This window comes from Zootoca vivipara, chromosome 14 (genome assembly GCF_965207765.1).
Source record: "Zootoca vivipara chromosome 14, rZooViv2.hap1.1, whole genome shotgun sequence".
In the NCBI taxonomy this organism is placed as follows: domain Eukaryota; kingdom Metazoa; phylum Chordata; class Lepidosauria; order Squamata; family Lacertidae; genus Zootoca; species Zootoca vivipara.
Window position 1 is genome coordinate 10,916,299 of NC_142597.1, and position 22,369 is coordinate 10,938,667.

At 49.6% G+C, this 22,369-nt stretch overlaps 1 protein-coding gene across 1 annotated transcript in view; it reads left to right on the forward strand.

Annotated features, from left to right (window-relative positions):
• The window catches only part of ZMIZ2 (zinc finger MIZ-type containing 2), a 99,396-nt gene extending 77,234 nt beyond the window's left edge, over nucleotides 1–22,162 (forward strand). Inside the window, exons 7-19 of the mRNA XM_035140137.3 lie at nucleotides 860–1,039; nucleotides 1,642–1,722; nucleotides 2,716–2,887; nucleotides 5,040–5,181; nucleotides 6,091–6,301; nucleotides 7,126–7,231; nucleotides 7,817–7,974; nucleotides 8,848–8,915; nucleotides 9,561–9,629; nucleotides 14,043–14,284; nucleotides 15,702–15,874; nucleotides 17,638–17,883; nucleotides 20,389–22,162. Of these exons, the coding sequence (XP_034996028.1) occupies nucleotides 860–1,039; nucleotides 1,642–1,722; nucleotides 2,716–2,887; nucleotides 5,040–5,181; nucleotides 6,091–6,301; nucleotides 7,126–7,231; nucleotides 7,817–7,974; nucleotides 8,848–8,915; nucleotides 9,561–9,629; nucleotides 14,043–14,284; nucleotides 15,702–15,874; nucleotides 17,638–17,883; nucleotides 20,389–20,496 (1,956 nt within the window). The 3' untranslated portion in view covers nucleotides 20,497–22,162. The remainder of the gene's footprint in view (nucleotides 1–859; nucleotides 1,040–1,641; nucleotides 1,723–2,715; nucleotides 2,888–5,039; nucleotides 5,182–6,090; nucleotides 6,302–7,125; nucleotides 7,232–7,816; nucleotides 7,975–8,847; nucleotides 8,916–9,560; nucleotides 9,630–14,042; nucleotides 14,285–15,701; nucleotides 15,875–17,637; nucleotides 17,884–20,388) is intronic.
• Nucleotides 22,163–22,369: the final 207 nt, after the last annotated feature.

The window sequence follows — 22,369 nt, forward strand, 5'->3', positions numbered from 1 at the left end:
AACGATTGAGGAGTGGCAGACGAAAATGATTGACTACTATGCAGAGTTAGCAAAGTTGACCTGCGGGACCCGAAATCAGGGAGCGACAAGGTTCCAAAAGGAATGGTATAATTTGCGGACTATATGGAGAAGAACTGTAGAAGTTTGAAAACACTTGCAGGTCTGAAATAAATCCTACGAATTGACTTTAAGTAGGTGGTCAGGGACCCAGGTGGCGCTGTGGTTAAACCACTGAGCCTAGAGCTTGCTGATCAGAAGGTCGGCGGTTCGAATCCCTGTGACGGGGTGAGCTCCCGTTGCTTGGTCCCAGCTCCTGCCAACCTAGCAGTTCGAAAGCACGTCAAAATGCAAGTAGATAAATAGGAACCGCTACAGCGGGAAGGTAAACGGCGTTTCCATGTGTTGCTCTGGTTTGCCAGAAGCGGCTTTGTCATGCTGGCCACATGACCTGGAAGCTATACGCCGGCTCCCTTGGCCAATAATGTGAGATGAGCGCGCAACCCCAGAGTCGGTCACGACTGGACCTAATGGTCAGGGGTCCCTTTACCTAGGTGGACTAAAAGGAACTGCAAGACAAGAATGGGAAATAAAACCGAAGGATGGGAGGGAGGGAAGTCCAAGCTCGGCAGAGCAAAAATAGAATAGTTGAATAGATGGTAAATTGAGAAAATTTTGTTTGTTGTTATTTGTTGTTGTGTTTGTTGTTTATGTTTTGTTGTTTCTAAATGTTGTTTGGAATGTTGTTTCTAAATGTTTATTTGGAAAATTAATAAAAATCAGTGTGAAGAAGTATTTCCGTTTGTTAGTAAAGAAATAGTGTCGTGCCATCATAATTCTCTACCTTTGCTCTTTCTTCCAGGGTTATCCAGGACAGCAGTACATGCAGGGTGGCCAGTATCCCTCTCAAGCCGGACAATATGCCCCCTCTGCACCCCAGCCGTCTGCTCCGTCCCCTTCGTATCCTGGCCACAGGATGCCCATGCAACAAGGAATGAGCCAGTATCTCTCTGGCTCTGGCACCGGTGGCCCATACTATAAGGTACCCAGTTACTATGGAAGTAGCCAAGTTTCTCTCGGGATGCGTGGGAGAAATTCAGCCTCCTTGCAGAGAAGGAGAACCCCCGAATAGTAGTCATAAATGTGTCAGGAATAGATCCAGCGTAAGTGAAAGTGATGGAGAGGGGGCGGTCTGTGTGTCACTTTGGTTTGACCTATGGCACGGGAATGCTTCGTCATCTGGGTCTGCCCTTTCCCTCAGTGCTTTAATACTTCCATCCCTACCTTTTTGCCCAAAGAGATGCTAAGAAAGTAATCCCCAGCAAAACTGGCCGCTCATCGCCTTTGTATAAAGGGGGTGAGGGGGGCGGGGAACAGCAGGCAGAAGAAAAGGGCTTCCACCAAGGTTAACCAGCAAACCAGGAGCGGAAATATGCCAAGAACCCCCCTCCCCAAGCAGCCATCCTTCAGGTAACAGAGCCACTGTGTCACTTAGCTAGATACCTCAACCAGAAGACGATGGGTAGATTCCCACTCCAAAGGGTTGAGAAGGGGAAGGGCTAAGGTAATTTTTTGTCTTGAGAATAAGGATGGACCAGGGAAGCACATTATTCTGGTACCAGTCTTTCGATTTCTCCTTTCCAGCCTACGGATCAGTTCAATGGTCAAAATGCCAACTTCAACGGAGGCAACTTCAACAGCTACGGACAGGCTACTATGAATGGGGTGAGTCTATGACTATTCTGCTCCTTCAAGACTTATCTAGGCATGTTGCAATGATGCGGACACCAGTTACTCATCTCTAGTATTTCTCAGGGAATTCTTTTGTGTTTCCCTAAGTTTTCCAAAGCCCTGATGGTACTCTTGGTGGTTGTAGTCCATACACTCAATAGGGATTCATTCCCCAGCTGCCAGCTGTCCTCTTTGGACTGATTTTTCTCTTGGTAAATCAGAGGGGGGCAACCTGCAGCCCAGGGGGTCTCATTTGGCCCCTTTTTCTAATTTTGTGGGGTCATGGACCCAATGTCATACAGGTGGCAAGGAATCATGGAATTGTAGAGTTGGAAGGGACCGCAAGTGTCATCTAGTCCAACACTCTGCAATGCAGCAATCTTTTTGCCCAACGTGGGGCTCAAACTCATGACCTTGAGATTATGAGCATCATGCTCTAAGAGTGTGGCAGAGAGAGAGAGAGAGAGAGAGAACTGGGTGCCAACCCACCACTGTCATATGGTCCCCAATAGCTTACCTCCCAAGGAAATTCAGGCCTTGAAGAAATAAAAGCTGATGTGCTAAACCATAGCTTAGCATGATTTGTATCAGTTAGAACAAACCACATGCAATCAGAGGGGAATTTGGAAGTTTTCACTTAACCTAAGTTTATCATGTCAGGTGGGCTGATAAACTGTGGTTAACAATAACTAGGATTAGTTTCGAACAAGTTACCTTCAGACCGCAATTACTGACTCGCCATTGTTAAGATTAATCCCAGTTCCTGGATCTGGACAACAAGGCAAACTGTGACCAATCAAAAGCAGAAGAAAAAGCTTCTATGCTCCTACTTCTGGTTTCATGGGATCAGCGGCAGCGCACAAACCCACAGCTCTCTGGGGCTCATTCCTGTTTGTACAAATCACACCAAACCAGGATTTAGTGGTATGTGGGAATGCAGTCACGCTGTCTCTGTCCATTAGCCCAATGTTTTGATTCTCCTTTCAGCCTGGAAGATCCATGCCTGGTTACCCCAGCTCCCCACTACCTGGGAATCCCACCCCTCCAATGACACCTGGCAGCAACATCCCCCCATACATGTCCCCAGGGCAGGACGTGAAGTCCCCGTTCCTTCCAGACATCAAACCCAACATCAACTCTTTGCATCCGTCTCCCTCTGGTAAGTCTTTCTTTCATATCGAGACCCCTGTGTTCTGGCTGCCAGTCATTAAACTAGGAGGGGCAAGCCTTTTAACTGAAGTCAACTTTCTCAAAAACAGTATGACGCCTTAGGCTCCTTCCTTTCTGAATCGTGTTGCAGTTCTCAAGAGCAAACGAGAATGCCCTTTGAGCCCCATCCCCAACACCAGCTTTGAACACAAAGACAGTATTGGTAGCTGTTGCGATCTTTTACGGGATTCCCTTCCTTGGGAGGTTCCCCAGAGCTCCAACCTGAGTGTAAGCCTGAATTATTAACAGCACTTCTGTTTGTACAGTCCTTTGGCGACTCTAGATGAGAAAAAAGTGTTATTATAATTTATTCTTGGTTTTATATTAACTTTAATAAAATCGTTCTGCTCTGCTGTGGAACGCTAAGCTTAAACCAAATGGCTTCACTGGACACTCACTGAACATGGGCTATAAGGCACCTCTTCTGCTTGGTACGCAGGAGGAATATCCAATCTCCTACCTACACTCTTTAGAAACTTTATACAATAGAATGTTGCAGTTTGTAGTGCTCCTGTTCAGAGTCAGCTGTACCCTTTTCAGGACATTCCATCCCACACAGTTCTCTGCTTCCTTCCTCCACTCCCTACCCCTGGCAACAATCAATCTGCTTTCTTTGGCCACTGAGCAGTCTGTCCGCATTGGGCTACTGCCACAATCCAGTGGGCTCCAGTTCCACAAGGAATAGGTCCCTCACCAAAGCACTTCGACAACAAGGGCATCATTGCCGAGGCAGTGAAATCCAAGCAAACCATGGCTAAGCACGCAGAATCTGTCTAGCTCAGAAGATGATCCATGACTCTTTGACTTGGGTTTGGGCCTTTTGGTGCCATTGTTCAAGAGGACCGGGTGATGGTGGTTCTACCAAGGTCATCCTCAGAAGCTTCAGGAGTTCTGCAGCAGGTCTCAACCCAGAGGGCTCCTCAAGGACTGGTTTTAAGAGGACCCTGCCTTCTCAAGTTCCCTGATCTATGAGGTGTCTACTTCATCCTCCAAATCTACTACCAGATCAGGACTAGGCCCGACAGCTGCTTTAGCCATGAAGTTCCTCCCTTCAGGTTCCTCCTCCCTGAAGGTTTATTGTACTTCTCGAAACCCTGGGGTTCCCGTGAATGGTGGGGCTGATTTGGCTAAGTAGGGAGAACTGAGTTCACACATGCACACAGGGAGGTGGCGTTTTTTGACTCAACCAGCCATCAGTTTGTGCATTTAGGAGAGTGGCATGGCAAAGCTTCTCTTGATGGCAGGACTTCACACGGCATGTTGGGAGGGGTTGAAAATATTAAACATGAAGGATTCAGGTGATGTTGACATTTAATGTTTGAATTTAAATTTGTTATGTAAAACTCAATAAATATATATATATATTTGAAAAGAAAGCATTAAACACACGCAAAAAAACACCACACACTTTCCTGTATATAGAAAATGCATGTCAGTGAGAGAGGTTCAACCCCAGCCTTCTCAACGTGCTGTTTACATTTTGAAGTGGGGCGGTTGTTTTCATGGAATGGCATTAAAAATATGATTCCTTCCCCTTTACCTCCCCCTTGCCACACTCCCCCCTCCCCGGTCCCATAGCCCAAAGTGATTCAGCCCAAAACAAGCTTTATCGCTTGATTCTGCTCCAGATTCGGGGGAAACAGCAGAATTTCAGTGGTTAGAGGATTCCACGGCAGTTCAGAAGTGGCAGTTGGGTGCTTGGCCCCCGTGGGGGGGGGGAAGGGCGCCTGCGGACCTCATTAATATGCAGTGGGTACAGTCTGGGGTGGGGTGGAAAGGAGGGCAAGGAGTTCCTCCCCCCCTCCGCAGCCCCCCCAAAATGCTTGGAAAGTGGAGGGTCGTGAGGGAGGGGAAGGCTGGTGAGACCCCTGGAGCCACAGAAGGAGCATCAATCAGGCCTCTTCTCTGTGGCACCTGCTTCCTCATCCCACCTGCCAGGCATTTGCTTTGCCCCCAGGCACACAATGTCCCTTACGGCATCCCCGGCTGCCGGATCAAGCTGGCCTCCGCACCGGCCTTGGTGCCCCTGCGATACCTCACAGTGCCCGTTGCCTTGCGCCACCAGCCCGCCGCCAACCCTCTCTCTCATCTCGCCCTGCCAGGAAACCCTTGCGACGAGCTGCGCTTGACCTTCCCCGTGCGGGACGGGGTAGTGTTGGAGCCCTTCCGCCTCCAGCACAACTTGGCTGTCAGCAATCACGTCTTCCAGCTCAGGGACTCGGTTTACAAGACTCTGATGCTCAGGTGAGAGAACCACCCTCCTCCTTTTCCCCCCTATCGCTGTTGTGCTTCCTGCGGAGGAGCTCATTTCCTCCCACTGACTCCAGAATGTAAAGGGACGTGCAGCCTTTCCCCCTCTCTGGCCTGGGAAAGGGGCCTCTGTAGCCATTATGGATAAGCAGGGTGGCATTTCGAGATGGAAGAGCAGATCCAGGATACAGGTGTGCCTTGGAAGGTCACCAGGAACGCTCTCTGTTGGGAACAGAGAAAGCATCCGTGCTTTAGAGTCTGCACAGGAACAAAGAGAGGAACTAGCTGTGACCCAGAAAGGTCTTTCTTGTTCCTTGGGCCTCTTCAGCTCCTTAAGACCAGAGAGCCCCCTATTTCCCTGTATCAGGCTGTGGTTCCTTTGGCCCTCCAGATGTTGTCAGACTCCAACTCCCATCAGCCCCCAGCCAAAGTGTTCAGTGCTGATGGATCGTGGGAGTTTGAGTCCAACAGCATCTGAAGTGCCAAAGGTCCCCCACCCCTGCACTAGACCATCCAAGTACTCAGTTGCACACATACCTGGAACACAGGTAGTCTGAAAGTGCGCTGAGTCTTACATCGGAAAGATTGTAAGACATTCTGGGCAGCCATTTACCGCACTTTTAAAAGAAACAGTGGGTTATTTAATTGACTGGTTTTTGTTCTTTGCAAGGGGTGGAGGTAGCAAGTTCACCATCTGTTCTGAACCTCCAAAATAGGTCTGGCAGTAAGTTCCAAAACTGATCCTCAGTTTTTTCTGGGGAAAGGCCCTATAGCTCAGTGGTAGAGAAGACTAGAGGGCCCTCCTCTTTATTCTCAGGGCCTTGCATGTGTCGCTGGTGGGCTTCCCAAGGAATCAGCGTTTCGTTGCTGTTTTTTGAAAGGAGTTTCATTTGCTTTCCCCAGGCCTGACTTGGAGCTGCAGTTTAAATGCTACCACCACGAAGACCGACAGATGAACACCAACTGGCCAGCCTCAGTGCAGGTCAGCGTGAACGCCACTCCCCTGACCATTGAGCGGGGAGACAACAAGACATCGCACAAGCCGCTCTACCTAAAGCAGGTGTGCCAGCCTGGCAGGAACACCATCCAGATCACCGTCACCGCTTGCTGCTGTGTAAGTTGCCTCTGGGATTCCTTCTCTCCCCGACGCTCCCCGGGGATCTCTTGTTCCCACAGCTGCATGGAGCCCACTGTTGAGTTGCCTCTGTTTACCCAGGAGAACACCCTGCAACTGTGCCTTCTCTTCAAATTCATTGTGGGCATCCGCTAAATACTTTGAAAGTTCCTATGGCCATGTAAAAATGCTGAGCCCTTGTATGAGAATTAGCCAAATGCTCTCAGTTAAGGCCACTATACCTCTTTAAACAGTCATGGCTTCCCCTCCAAGCATCCTGGGAACTGTAGTATGTAAAGGGTGATGAGAGTTGTAAGGAGACCCCTTTTTCCTTCACAGAGCTACAATTCCCAGAGTTCCCTGAGAAGAGGGATTGATTGTTTAACCACTCTGGGAATTGTACTGCTTTTTGGGGGGGGGGATAAGAGTCTCTTAGAAGTGCTTGGTCCCCTTAACATACTACAGTTGCTGGCATTCTATGGGGGAAGTGATGGTTGCTTAGGTACAATAGTGCTTTCAATGTTTGTATGTGGCCTCAATGGTGTATTTTGCACATACCGGTAGCACATTCTCTTCCAGCTTGCCGTGCAGGAGCGGCGGGTGGCAATGCAGAGCCCTGAAGCTCACAAGCAGTATAGGACAGCCATAGATCGCCCTCTCCCAGGGTTGCTCCTCAGCAGCTGCTAGTCAAAGACGTGCAGCCTCTGTGGATTTGTTGCTCTGAAGGGAACGAGACCCTCTCTTTCCTATTCGCTTTGTTCATGCCATGCATGGAATCTTCCCAGACAGAGCTGCTAACCTCTTTTCTCCTCCTTTCTCCTTAGTCCCACCTCTTCGTCCTGCAGCTGGTCCACAGGCCCTCCGTGCGGTCCGTTTTGCAAGGCTTGATAAAAAAACGGCTTCTGCCAGCGGAGCACTGCATCACCAAAAGTGAGTTATGCGCTCAAAGAGCATAAGGAGAACCTGCTAGATCTGGATAAATTCCCATCCAGCGCAGCATTCTGTTTGCACAGTGGCCAACCCACGGGAGGCTCGCAAGTTAAGGCAGGAGTGCAACACACTCTCCCTGCTTGTGATTCCCAGCAAACTGGCATCCGGAGGCTTACTTAATACTGGGGGCAAGCCTGTGTGGCGGAAAGGGGGGCAACCTGGTACATTTTCCCCGGGCCTCTTAAAGCTAGGCTGACCAAGGGGCCCTGCCAGGGCCCTGCTGGGCTTACGCTGTCATGCCAAGAACACCCTGTGCCTCCCTGCCAACTGGGGTATCCCACTCCAGCCGTCAGATGTGGGCCTGGCTGGAGATAATTGTGGCTGGTAGTTATTCGTAGCCTTATCCCTCCATGAATTTGTCTAAGCTCCTTTTTAAACCGTGTGGTTTGCCATCCATCACTACATTTCGTGGTAGCGAACTCCATAGTTCAGCTGTGCTCTCTCCTGCCTATGAATTTTGTGATGGAGGCCAAAGAGCCCCGCTGTTTGCAGCAACGTCTGTCCCTTTTCCTTCCCAATACTTAGTAAAGCGAAACTTCAGCAGCGGCACAATCCCTGGAACTCCAGGTCCAAATGGGGAAGACGGAGTGGAGCAAACGGCCATCAAGGTGTCTCTGAAGTGCCCCATTACTTTTCGGAGAATCCAGCTTCCCGCCAGGGGTCATGACTGCAGGCACATACAGGTGAGTCTCTGGTCATCCAGCCTTCCTTCCCATTCTGCTGCATCATTGCAGCCACATAGAATTGAGCCCCACCAATGATACTGTTATCTCCCGCTGCCCCTCCAAAGTTTGCAGAGTGGCTTCTGCCCCCTTGCCTGTGTGATCTCCCATCTAGGCAGCAACTGAACTGCCTCTTACACTCTCAGGCCATTTTTAGATAGCTAGAGTGGGGAGGAGGTTTTCTTCGGTTGCTGTCACTCCAAAACTAGGGGTTGTGTCCTGCTAACGCCTGCTGAGAGTAGACCCAATAAAATTAATAGACCTAACCTTCCCATGCCAATTAATTTCAGTGGGTCTACTCTGAGGGATGCTTGCACACATTTAAAGCACATTCAGCACTCGGCACAGAATCCTGGGAACTAGTTTGTTAACCAGGCAGAGGACCTTCTCAGTAGTGCCGCCCACCCTGTGGAATGCCCTCCCTTCAGATGTCAAGGAAATAAACAACTATCTGACTTTTAGAAGACATCTGAAGGCAAACCTGTTTAGGGAAGTTTTTAATGTTTTATGTTTGATCGTGTTTTTAATATTTTGTTGGGAGCCGCCCAGAGTGGTGGCGTAGAAATAATAATAATAATAATAATAATAATAATAATAATAATAATAAGGCTAAAAATAATGATAATAATAATAATGCTAAAAATTGTGGCTCTGCAAGGGGCAAACTACAGTTCTCAGGATCCTTGGGAGCAGGGGTTGCACTGTCAGTGTGTGTGTATGTGTGTGTGTTTGCAGCCTGAGTGTGACTAATGTTGGATACAACCCTAAATTGCTGCCCCTTCTTTGGGGAAATCTGCATCTTTTTCCCAACCAAATTTCCTGTCTTTTGCCCAGTGCTTTGACCTGGAATCCTATCTGCAGCTGAACTGTGAAAGGGGGACGTGGAGGTGTCCTGTTTGCAAGTGAGTATTTGTGGGTGGGGACCGTGACCTTTGCATGAGTGGCCCTGACCATTATGAAATGCAAGAATGTAGTCAGCGAAGCAGCATAAGCACCCGGGAAGAGCCCTCCTGGATCAGACTAGCCACTCAAACCCCAGCATCCTGTTTTCCCATAGCGGCCAATCAGATGCTTCTTAGAAACCCACAGGCAGGGCATGAAGGCAGTAGCTCTCCCCTATTAGCTACAGTGCTACTCACCTGCTGTGCCACTCTGGCAAGATGCCTCCCTCTCTCTGCCCTGTCTATTTCTTGTGCCAAACGTCTGCTAAACTTCAGTAATAGTGAACAAACCATGGGGACTCGTGTGGGACATGGAGAAGGGGAAAGAAGCAGTTGAGAATCTGTGTATGTGTGTGTCAGAGACAAGGAACCTGTGGCCCTGCAGATGTTGGGCTCCCAGTTCTCATAAGCATCAGCCAGAATGGGCAGTAGTCAGGGATGATGGGAGTTGTAGTCTAGCGCCGCCTGAACAATCACAAGCCCCCACCTTCAGTATATGTAGTCAGAAGCATATTGCAAGCCCCCAGCCTTTACACTTCTCTGAGCAGTGTTTGTTGCTGCCACCGCTATTACTACTAACTATTGTATTCTTTGCTTTGTTCTCAGTAAAACAGCCCTGTTGGAGGGACTCGAAGTGGATCAGTACATGCTGGGGATCCTAATCTACATTCAAAAGTAAGTGTCCATTCATAAAAAGTGACCAGCTACCACCAGATTCAGATTTGTGTGTTTGTATTTAGACTTCAGACCATTTGCTTGGCAAAAAAATAAAAAGTCAAATCAAAAGGAACTGCATATCCATATAAGACGAGTTAGCAGAAATAAAAGTTACACAAACCAAAATAAAATTTAAATGTTTAAAAAACAGAAAGAAACTTAAGATTCTGACTATCCTGCCCCAAAATCCCTAGCATCAAGTAATTTAAGTGGGAAATGCGTCGTCTTTGCAGTTGTGTGTCTATGCTTTCCACACAGTAGACAGATTACAGTCTCCTTGTGTATTTCCTTAAAATCTGACCTAGATATTGTTCCTTCAGCATGCCGTGCAAAGCACACTGTGTAATAATACGTGCAAGATTTTCACCCTTTTCAAACCACAAGGACAGGTACCGTACGCCCAAAATAGGGCCTATAATTATAATAGTACGGGCTTTTCACCACCTGAGGGCAGCCAAGTGCCAGACCCCTCCCCAGCCTATTACCCCTTCCTTTGTGATTTTGTTGCGGTTAGACAAAACCTGCTGTGTTGGGATAGGAACGGAACGAGAATCCAGGTAGGGAAAGGGCTTAGATCAGGGATGGGGAAACCTGTGGCCATCCATATATTGCTGCGCTACAACTCCCATCGCCCCTGACCATTGACAGGGACTGATGAAGTTCATTCATATCTAGAGGGCCTCAGCTTCCCCACCTCTGCCCTGGGTAAACTTGCTCATCACTGAGACCAGAGGTTTTGGAAACAAAAGAGGCAGTCAGCAGAGACCCATTTTGAAGAGAGTGCCAATGCAATGGGGTGTCTTGTCAGACGAGGACAGGAGAGGAGAGGTCTGGGTTGAATTTCATGCTCAGCCAGTTAAGCAAACTACAGTCAAACCTCGGGTTATGGCTGCTTCAGGTGCACGTTTTCGGGTTGCGCACTGCACCGAACCCAGAAGTTCCAGAATAGGTTACTTCCGGGTTTCAGCACTTGCGCATGCGCAGAAGCACTGAATCGCAACCCGCACGTGTGCAGATGCAGTGCTGCAGGTTGCGAGCGCTGCGGGTTGCGAACGTGCCTCCCGCACAGATCACGTTTGCAACCCAAGCATCCACTGTACAAGAAACTTTGGGCCAGCTGCTGCCTCTTCTTTCCAGGGTTATTGTGAAAGATTATTATTATTATTATTTTTATTATTATTATTATATTTATTACCCCGCCCATCTGGCTGGGTTTCCCCAGCCACTCTGGGTGGCTTACAGCACATAAAAAATGGTAAAACATTAAACATAAAAAAAAATCCTGATACAGGGTTGCCTTCAGAAAATTGTGGAAATTTTGAAGCAAATTTGTATTCTGGGTCAAGGTATAGGCCTGAACAGAGAAGGGTCATTCGGGTAGGACTCTTGAGGCAGAAGTCTATGGCCTTAGCAAAGTGAGTGACCCCCAACTCCAAAAAGGGTCACTCACCACATTCTGAAGTAAATGTATATTAACCTCTAAGAGGCTCCCCAATAAAGCTGGTAAGTCCAGAGTCTAAAATTTATACCAGCCAGAAAGCATTCCGAGAGGCAGAGTTTGGGGACTGGTCGCCCTGTGTCAAATCCTTGCTGAACCCCGGCTGAGTCACTGGACAGCCGCTGTCCTCAGCCTGACATCCTCCACAGTTTCATTTATTCCGTTTATATCCCACGCTCTCAGGCAGCTTACAGTAACAAGGCACGATTACACAGCCCTCGAAGGCAACACAAGACGCACACAATTGGGGGGGGGGGAGCCAGTCAGCTCTAATATTGCAAGCACAGAACCTGAGGGAGCTCAGACTTTCAGAATATCAGTCATAAAGGTTCACCATGAGCTGATAAATAAAATGCTTTGTAATGGTTTCTGTACTATTTTTTATTATATTATTATTATTACAACATTTATAGCCCTCCTTTTTTCCAAGTTGCTCAAGGTGTACACGGGTCTCCTCCCCTTTTCTTTCACAACCCTGTGAGGTAGCATAGACTAAGAGATGGCGACTGGCCCAAGGTTGTCCAATGAGCTTCAGGGCTGAGTGGGGATTCGAACCCCTGTCTCCCAAGTCTGGGTCCAGTATTCTAACCACTATACCACAATGGCATTACTATTATTTCCTAAATTATCCCTGCTTACCATTGGAGCCACAACTGACAAGCTTTGCCATTTGCCCTGCTTCCCTGATCTTGTATCTCATCCTGTCTTGTACCCAAGTCAGACCATTGGTCCATCTAACTCAGCGTTGTCTACACTGACCGGCAGCAGCTGTCCAGGGTTCCAGACAGGAGTTTCTCCCAGCCCTACTTGGAGATGCCAGGGGTTGAACCTGGGACCTTGTGCATGCAAAGCAGATGCTCTACCACTGAGCTGCAGCCCATAACGGAGCTCTAAGCAAGCTGTCTCTGGCTAACCTGAGATATACAGGGATGCTCACAAGGTGGTTGTGGCAATGAGTGAGATTAGAGCCGGAAAACAGATTGTATACTGAAATACATATTAACTGTAGCACAGGCACCCCCAAACTTTGGCCCTCCAGATGTTTTGGACTACAATTCCCATCTTCCCCAACCACTGGTCCTGTTAGCTAGGGATCATGGGAGTTGTGGGCCAAAACATCTAGAGGGCCGCAGTTTGGGGATGCCTGCTGTAGCATCTTCTCTTTGCTACTCAGTAACACGGTATCTTTAGTCTAGTGCAGGCATCCCCAAACTTCGGCCCTCCAGATGTTTTGGACTACAATTCCCATCACCCCTGACCACTGGTCCTGTTACCTAGGGATCATGGGAGTCAGGGCCATCTTAAGCGCCCCTGGCGCCGTGGTGTGCCGGATCCCTCCGGCGCCCCGCCCCGTTTCCCAGCGCGGTGGGCGGGTGGGCGCAGCGCGGCTGCCACAGGCGGCTGCTGTGCAGCGGGTGGGCGGGCAGGCACAGCGGGGTTGCCGTGGGCGCAGCTGCGCGGCGGACCAGCCAGCCAGCGGGCGCAGCTCGCAGCGCCCTCCTGGCAGGCCGGCACCGTGGTGCCCTGCGCCACCCAGCCTGGCCGTAGGGCCGGCCCTGATGGGAGTTGTAAGCCAAAACATCTGGAGGGCCGCAGTTTGGGGATGCCTGGTCTAGTGGCTAAAATTCTAGCTCCTTGTGGTGTTTTGTTTTCATCTTTCCCCTCTGTTCATTTATTTATTTAGGCACACAACTTTTTTATCCATCAGATGTTGCTAGACTGCAACACCCACCACCCACTACCATCGGCTGTGCTGACTGGGGCTGATGGATGGGAGTCCAACATCATCTCCAGGGCATCACGGTTTAGGGCAAGAATGAGCGCCCATATATTGTTGGACTCCAACTCCCATCAGCCCCAGCCAGCATGGCCAGCAGTCAGGGAAGGTGGCCCTGGTTTAGGGAATTCATACCCAGGCAGCTTTATATCCCTCTCCCCAGTGACCCCCATCCCTTCCCTGATTGTTCTTCCCAGCCCCAGGGATCCTCCTGTCTCAGCAGCTGCCGCAGGTGTCACAGTTGAGCCTGCCTTATCCCAGAATACAGAGCCAAGTCCAGCCAGCATGCAGAACTTCCCTTCTGCCATTTGAGGGCCTCGTGCTCCCAATTTTCACTGCTGAGAAGAAAAATAAAAAGACAGCATTGCTTTACATAAACAAGAAGGAACCAGATCAAACCTGCTGGGCACTGAGGCAGTGATGTTCCAGCCTTGGTGTTATAACTCACTGCATTATTCCCCCCTCCCCTTACTTACACTGCCAAGGACAAATCTTTGAGCCAAAAAGGGGGGGGGGGGTCATGTGCCAGCAGCCTGGGAAGTTCTAGAAAACGGGGCTTGTATTTCCATGGGGTCCTGTGCTGAGATGGCAGCCCTGGGCATCATGTCAGCCTTAGGTTTTCAATTCCCTAAGGGCCATTCTGAGGCTGACAAGGTCTGAAATAGAGTCGAAAGCACTCCATTTTCAGGGCTGCTTACAAACAGCAGCTGGGCACTTAATTTCCAATGAGCAGAGTTTGAAATTCCGTCCAGTGATGGGCCTCCAGCCTCTTGTTTTAAGACAGGGCTGTGAGATGGCTCAGCTCTCAGCCCTCCTGAGGTTGTTCCAAGGGCACACACTTAATCCACCTTTTCCTTGCTATGCTAGAAATGGCCGTGAAGCTGTGCAAGGCTACTTTTGTGCGCCGGCTCACGAGGAGCCCTGAATCCAGGCACTCTTGCGTAGGGGCACAACTTCTGCAGGCGCAGGAACACAGGGTGCTGTTTACACCTTGCCAAGGCATTCGCCTGCTTAGCTCGGTAGCACCCACACTTGAGGGTGGCATCTCTCCAGACCCCCTGCCTCTGACCATCCTTCCCGTTGCCTCCCTGCCCAGCTCCGAGTACGAGGAGATCACCATTGACCCGACGTGCAGCTGGAAGCCGGTGCCCATCAAGCCGGACATCCACATCAAGGAGGAGCAGGACGGGCCTGTGCTGAAGCGCTGCCGCACCATGAGCCCCACCCACATGGTGATGCCCAACGTCATGGAGATGATTGCCGCCCTGGGACCGGGCCCCTCGCCCTTTGGGCCCCTGCAGCCCCCGCCAGCCAGCGGCAGCGACTACACCAGCCAAAGTGAGTCTGCGTTTGGGGCAGAGAGACCTCTCTGGGGGGACTAGGGAAAGGACACTGGGATGCATCTTAGAGTAGACCCATTGGAATGACTGGTAGCAATGCCCAAGGGAGCTTCTCTGAGCAGGACTAGCATGAGAGGCAAGCCTTCGTTCTTCAAGGATGCAACCTTCCTCCTCCAAGGGAGTCCTGCTTTGCAGCAGACTCCCTCGTCCAGCTAATGGGTCTTTTGCAGCCCCTGATCAATACTTACGTCTCCACTTTGTCACCATGTCCAGTGCTGTTATTGGATCGTTTCGTCCTTGTAAGTTTCCGTATTGTTTATTTTTGTGTTTATTTTATATAACGTCATTGGTTTGCTCGGTGTTTTATAGAGCACAAGTGGGTCAGGTCCCTGCCCCAAGGAGCTTACAGGCTAAGATTTGACACTGGATAAAAGCAGAGGAAGGAGACAGAAGGGGAGGCAGAGGGGTTAACAGCGGGGGAACTTTGTGGCTTCTTCCAGTTACACATACGTGGACGCAGTTCTAGCAGGGAATGGGGGCTGAGTTAGGCGGAGAGAGAAAAGAGCTGGTGCACAGCACAGAACAGACCTTGACTCGTATCCAATGGTTGCCCTACTCAGAGCAGAACCGTTGAGATTAATGAGCATGACTAATTTAGGGTCATTAATTTGAGTGTGCCTACACATTGTACATTTAAAGCATATCTCTCCACTCCCCTGAACCCTGAGAACTGTAGTTTGTTAAGGAATTGTAGCTCTGTGACATGTTGTTGTTGTGGTTGGTGATGATGATGACAACAACAACATTATCATTATTGTAATATTTATATCCCACCATTTTCCAGGCAGTTTACAGTTAAAAATTGCTAAAAATATAGAAAAAAGCCATCATTTAAAAGCAATTAAATGCTGATAGAATTTTATACATGTATAAAATCTGTTTAAAATATACAAATAATTGCAACAAAAACAGCACACGTGTGGTAGCTCACACATGTTCAAGGATCGTGTCCACATCCTCAGGCTGTAAAATTTGAAACATACCCATTAACAATGGATAATCCAAGGCCAAAGTTACATCCACAGGACGTGTTATCAATTATAGTGTCAAAGTCAGAAAGGATACAAAGGATTCTGTTCACAAAGTGCTAAGCAACTTGATCACAGCAGACCCTTAGTTATAGTCCCCAGGATTCTTGGGTGCTTTTGTGTGTGTTGTTCTCTACCTAGCACTAAGTTTTAAAAAGGGGTGCAGAGTCCCAAACCACCTCACACGTCTGGTTCTTGCTCACATTCCCGCCCCTCTTCCACCTTTTGGCTCCTGGAACAGTGCATAAGGAGAACCATCTGTGTCCTGAGTCACCCTTTTGCTTGCTCCCCCCCAATGATTTGTATTTTGCTTCCCTCTCTCAACAGGTTCAAGCTTTTCTGGTCCTGGAACTTTTCCTGACTCCTTCCCTACTGTGAACCCCGGCACCCCGACATTAAATGAATTCAACCCAGGACCTCCCCCCATCTCGTACCAGTCTGACATTCCCAGCAGTATGCTGACTCCTGAAAAGCCACCTGCTCCCTCCATCCCTGGACAGGTCAGCACAAATCTCCTCTCGGGGTGGAATAGGAGGGGGGGGGCAAGGAGGAGGACGGGGCTTATTCTGCACCAGCTGTTCCTTCCGGGATCTCAGCTCAGAGGCAGTTTTAGGGTAGCACAGCCCATTCTGCTGCACCGGGGGGGGGGGCGGCACCACAACAATGCTGTAGAAATGGAGCGTGAGAGGCAGGAGGCTCCAAATTTTAGCATTCCCCAGGGCGCTGCTGAAATTTGAGAGCCCAAAGTCTGCCATTGCTCAGCTCCTGCAGCTGCTGTACAGTTCTTGGATATACTGAAACAACCTGCCAGATTTGTTTCCCACCCCGACATAGAACAACCCTGCTGCTGGGTTTTGGAGGAGTTCAGAGTGCAGTTTAGATTCCCAAGAACCTCCAGGCGTTTCAGATTTTACTGAGCCGCAACTCCCATCGTCTCTGGCTATTAGCTGGGCTTGCCGGGGCTGATGGGAATTGTAGTTCAGCAACACCTGGAGAGCCAAAGGCTGCCCACTCCTTTTAGAGGCAGTGCCTTTGAAATAAGAGTTGTAGAAATGGCCCTGGGACCAGAGAGCCTTAGAATCTTTAAGCATCATTTTGCAGGGGATCCGAACATAAATCCATCGATTTTCGCTCACCTCTCGTGTGACAATCGGGCATTGGGCTGATGTTTTTGCCCACAGTAGCAAATGAGAAGAGGCTGCAGGATTTTGTTTGGGTTCCCTCTATAACCACCAGGGGGCATTGTAGAGCTTACTGAGCCATTGATGTGTTTTCTCCTTATAGCCCTGGGCTGGGAAAACGAAGGTTCTCCATATACCAGCCCCACCCCAAACCTGGCCCTCCAGATGTTTTGGGACTACAATTCCCACCATCCCTGACCACTGGTCCTGCTAGGGATGATGGGACCTGTAGTCCCAAAACATCTGGAGGGCCAATTTTGGGGGTGCCTGCCATATAAAGTGGTACCTCGGTTTGGGACCGCAATCCGTTCTGCGGAGGCGGTCACTCGCCGAAGCGGTTGCTCGCTGAAGGCACACTTCTGCCACTGTGTGTTTCTCAGTTTTTGCTTCTGCACATGCGCAAGCTGCACAGATCGCGTCTGCACATCAGACGCCGCGGAACCTGGATGTAAACACTTCTGGGTCTGCGGTGGTTGCTCGCCGAAGCGGTCGCAAACAAGGGTAGGCGTAAACTGAGGTTTGACTGCACAGTGGTGCCTCGCAAGACGAAATTAATTCATGCTGTAAGTCGCTTCATCTAGCGATAATTTCATCCTGCGAAGCACGGGCGGCAAAACACACACACACACACAAACCGCCGAAAAACTTTGTTTGCGAAGCACGGCCATTGAAAACTTCATCTTGCGAGTCACTAAAAACATCGCAAGACGCTTTCGTCTAGTGAGTTTTTCGTTGCGCGAGGCATTCGTCTTGCAAGGTACCACTGTACTTGTTCCAGTATAAATCCCATGATCTCCGATTGCTGGCCATGCTGGCAGAGGCCGATGGGAGTTCAGTTCCAACAACAAAACAGTTCCCCACCCCAAATTCCTGCTGTGTAGTACCATAGCATATGCAAACACCTGTGACTTTACTGTTGCCATTTCTTTCCAATATGCAAAACTGCAAACCAGCATACCCAGAGATGTGGGTGCGGCATGTGGTGGTGGTGGGGTACAGAACGTAAGGCGTGCTTGCAGCCCTGCCCCAAATGGCACCTCTGCCACTGTGTGTTTCTCAGTTTTCCTCTTTTGCCATTGCAGATGCCCCCATCTAGCAGGATGGAGACTTCCCACAACCCTATGCAGCAGGGGCTCAACAACCCCAACCTTGGCAGCCAACAAGGGCAGCAGCTCCACCATCGGAACCCTCCCCCGCCACAATCGCGGCAGCCCATGGGACAGCCAGCCTCTGGGGGTCAGGCGCACGCAGGGGATCTCGCCTTCAATCCTGGGCCAGGGATGGGAGGTCCACCGGGACCTGGAGAAGGCTCTGAGCCTTCCCTTGATGTAAGTAGCCTTACACTCCCCACCCCCCACGCAAACCCTCCCATCGCTTGAGAAGGTCTCACTTGTCTCCCGCCTTGCTGCTCCTCTCAGCACCATGTGGCCTCAGTTTCAAAGCCGTAATGCAGGAGCGGGAAATGTTTTGTCTGGCTCGGGGGCTGCATTCGCTCCTGGGCAAGCTTCTTGGGGCCACCTGTCAGCGGAGGACAGGGCCTGAGGCAGAAGTGAGCAGAGCAACAAATGTAGAGGTTGCCTTTGTGACATAGACTTGTTTCCAGGCACACCCTCCCTCCTCTCCATCTTCCGTGCAGAAAAGCAAGAGGCATTATTATTATTATTATTATTATTATTATTATTATTATTATTATTATTCCACCCTGTACCTGGAGGTCTCAGGGCGGTTCACAGAACAAAATCAAAATATAAAACCACAAAATAGATTTGTTCTTGTTCTTTAGTCGTGTTTGGCTCTCCGTGACCCCATGAACCAGAGCATGCCTTGGGAACTCTCACTTTCTTCTCAAAGCTTCTCCTTTTTTATGTCCATGGAGTTTTCTTGGCAAAATACTGGAGTGGTTTGCCAGTTCCTTCTCCAGGTGGATCACATTTAGTCTAAACCAGTGTTTCTCAACCTTGGGTCTCCAGCTGTTTTCAGAGTACAATTCCGATCATCCCTGACCACTGGTCTTGCTAGCTAGGGATGGTGGGAGCTGTAGTCCCAAAACAGCTGGGGACCCAAGGTTGAGAAACAGTGGTCTAAACTCTCGGCTATGACCTGTCCGTCTTGGGTGGGCCTGCGCCGCATAGCTCATAGCTTCTTGGAGTTATTCAAGCCCCTTCGCCACGACAAGGCAGTGATCCATGAAGGGGACAAAATATATAATCAAAATAAAAACGACAACCCAATAACCCCTTCCCTCCAAAAAACACCCTACATTTTAAAAGGGCTTAGGGTGTCATTCAAATCAACCAAAGGTCTTGTTAAAAAGGAACACTGGCACCTAAAGAAAGATGTATTATGAATTTCCCTGGGGAGAGCATTCCACAGACAGGGAGCCATTGCAGAGAAGGCCCGTTCTCTTGTTGCCTCCCTCCAGACCTCTCGAGGAGGAGGCACACGAAGGAGGGCCTCAGAAGATGATCTCAGGGTCCAGTTAGGTTCATATGGAAAGAGGCGGTCCTTGAGATATTGCGGTCCTGAGCCGTTATCAGAGCTCAGGCCCTGCCCACCCCTGGCATGTGGCCCTCAGACAGTAAAAGGTTGCTCCCCACCCCTGCTAGAGTCGCTACCATGGTTTCCCACCCCCCCCTTTTTATTTTTTTGGTCTTGCCTGAGGATTGAGCATTTCACTATCAGGCTGTTCAGGGAATCTAGGAACTGGGACGCTAAACCCACTGGAGACGAGGCAGCTGGTCCTGTCAGTCCTTTGGGGAAGGAAGGAGGCAGGCGTGGCTCCTTCCACCTTGTTCAGCTAGTTGCATCAACTGCAGCAGGTGGAACTCCTTGCCACAGGTCTCTTGAGTATCAGTCACTAGAACTTACAGGTGACCAATTTCCTGTGTCCTGGTCCTGGAATTCATGGGGAAATCCTTTAATCAAGGAAGGAGAGTGTATCCCTTCCGATGATCAGATCTTGACTTGACTTTTAGGGGGGAACCTTGATTCTGTGAGTGATCAAAAAATATTTCCATGGTGCATCATGCAGAACGCCTCCTTGCATCTTGCAAGAGCTTCACCTATCCTCTCCCCTGAAGAATCTTCTGGGCGTGTTTTTGATTCTCAAGTCCAGGTCCTACTCAGGATGCTCATTGCACTGCCGTTCGGTTCAAAAGCGTAGAAGTTAGCCCTTGCTTATTTATATAGCGCCATCTGCCCACATGGCACTTTATAAAGTACAGAGATGACAAATTCCCTGCCCCAGGGGGCTTACAGTCTAAAAATAGAGACAGGGAAACAACAGTAGCAGGGCGGAAATGGAGGCCTGGATAGACAGGAAAAGAATAGCAACAACTTCAGTTACACGTATTTGGCTTTGTTTTCAGTAAGGGCTAGAGCAGGCACCCCCAAACTGCGGCCCTCCAGATGTTTTGGCCTACAACTCCCATAATCCCTAGCTAACAGGACCAGTGGTCAGGGGTGATGGGAATTGTAGTCCAAAACTGCTGGAGGGCCGAAGTTTGGGGATGCCTGGGCTAAAGAAACCATCCAAAAGACTTCCTGGAAAAGGCATGTTTTGGGGAGGAATTGAAGGAAATAAGGGAGGTGGTTGCATGACGACATTCCAGGCGGCAGTTCCATGCATATGGGGCAGCAAGGGGAAACTGGTGGAACCGTATGAGGTAGCAGGATGAGGGTGGTGGAACTGGATGAGCATGGTCACAGGGAGTGACAAGAAGTTTGCTCAGGATCAATGATTGCCCAGTCAGGGAAGCCCATGAAGGAATTTCAGGAGGGGAGGCAGAAGAGGTGATTACGAGTTAACCCTGTTCTTTCTGTTTCGCCTTCAGCTTCTTCCTGAGCTGACGAATCCAGATGAGCTGCTCTCCTACTTAGGACCCCCTGACCTCCCCAATAACAGCAACGATGACCTGCTTTCTTTGTTTGAGAACAACTGAAGTCACCCTTTAAGGAACACAGTCACCAAGCTCCAAACACCACCTACACACACCTGCACATCACATACACAAGCACACACACACACACACATACATCGACACTCACATAATGCATCCCATAGGTAAAGTGGCAGTGCCCGCAGAAACCTGCCGGCGAGAGGCAGCCCGAGAAACTTTGGCCAGGCAGTAATCCAGTTTTATCAGAATTGTCTCTACCCTCCAGAAGGGCTCCAGTGGACAGTAGAGCAGCTTGCTTTAGCCATACTGGGAACCCTTCAAGCCCAAAGGAGAGTTGGGGAGGGGGCGTTGTTCCTCGAAGACTTAGTTGTTAACAAGATGCTCACATCAGGGCAAGGTTAGCCACATGGCAGCTGTAGCAGTTCAGCCGATCTGCCCCCCTGCCCCGAAACAGCCTAGAAAACCCACAGCCAGGGAAGGAGGAAATAGAGCCACAGGGTTTCCCCTGAAATGTTAGCACAGTCAATAACCTTCCCCTCCTCGGGCACATCATGCTGGATCTTAGCTTTGGGGTACGCAGGCCCACCTGTAACATGTGACACTGTCAAATGAAACTGGCTCCTCCTTGTTTATACATTTCCCAAGCATTCTTAAGCCACAAGCTCCAGTAAGAAAGGACAGAGAGTGATGGTGTCTGGAAGAAGATGGAGCTTGCTTGCTCTTGCATGTTCTTGAACCTGGAGGTCCTCAGGAGCCACCTCTGCTTTCCCAAACTCCTCGGACGGGGCATAGCAGTGGTTTTTCTCTTTTACGGCTCCCAGCCTCATAGATGTGCCCAAATGAATCGGGATCAGAAACCTGTCCACTCTCCCCATGCTCCGTTCCTGTCCAACAGACCCACAAGAACTTGAGCTGGAAAACTTTTTCCCTCCCCCCCCCCCATTGCCTCTCCCCACGGACTACAGCAGCAGCAAGGAAACGCATCTCTGGTGGAAAGGAAAAAAAGACAGTTCCCAGGACACAACCTGACAGACTTGCCTCCATCTGTCAGTGGATCCGCCTACAAGCACAACAATGTAAATAATGTAGAAACACTAAAGGAAACAAACGTGAGGGTGGGAGGAAAGTGGGGAAGGGAGGGGAGGAACTATTTAAAAGCAAGCCACATCACACTGTTGTATAGTCTCCAGGGCTTCCCAGCCTTGGGGCGAAAGTCCTCTGTATAAATGTGCATAAGCTTCCTAGATTGTAATATAGACCATTCCACATGGGGCTGTGTGCACTATTCAGAGACTTGATGCGTTTAGCCATAGCTGGGGTCCAGCCCTTGCATCTTGACATGTGTGCGTCCCACCAAAGTAGGATCTGGATGCTGAGAGTTAACTCATTTTAATCCTGAGCCCCAGAAATAAGTGCAGCAAAGTCAGTCCCTACCCACCCATCCAAAAAAACCAATGTGTGTGTGTTGACCTGCCCTTCCCCCTCCATCCCACTCAGGAGCCCACTTCAGTTCAGGTTGCATTTGGGATGGTGTCAAAGAGGTCCCAAAGGTCACCTTACCTGTGGAAGAATCAAACCATTATTTGTGGCCGGGTTTCCTGAGCCAGGGAGTCCCTGTGTCCAAGTGCTGACAGCTCTGTTGAGTTTTGTGTATCTTGTTTCATTATTGCTATATATTAAAGGATTCTTTTTGGTGGGGCTCACCAAATAGTTTGTGTGCTGTTGGTTTTAAAATATACCTGTTGCAACATCAAGGGTGAATGTGGGGACACAGTAGGTCATCTCTCAGAACTTGGGGAAGTTCACAGGGGTGCCCTTTACCCCTTTCCAGCTTATCTGTCCAAGCTACATTAGCTTACAATCAGCAGAGACATCCTAGAAGACACAGTGATTGGGAGCATTGATTGTAATTAGA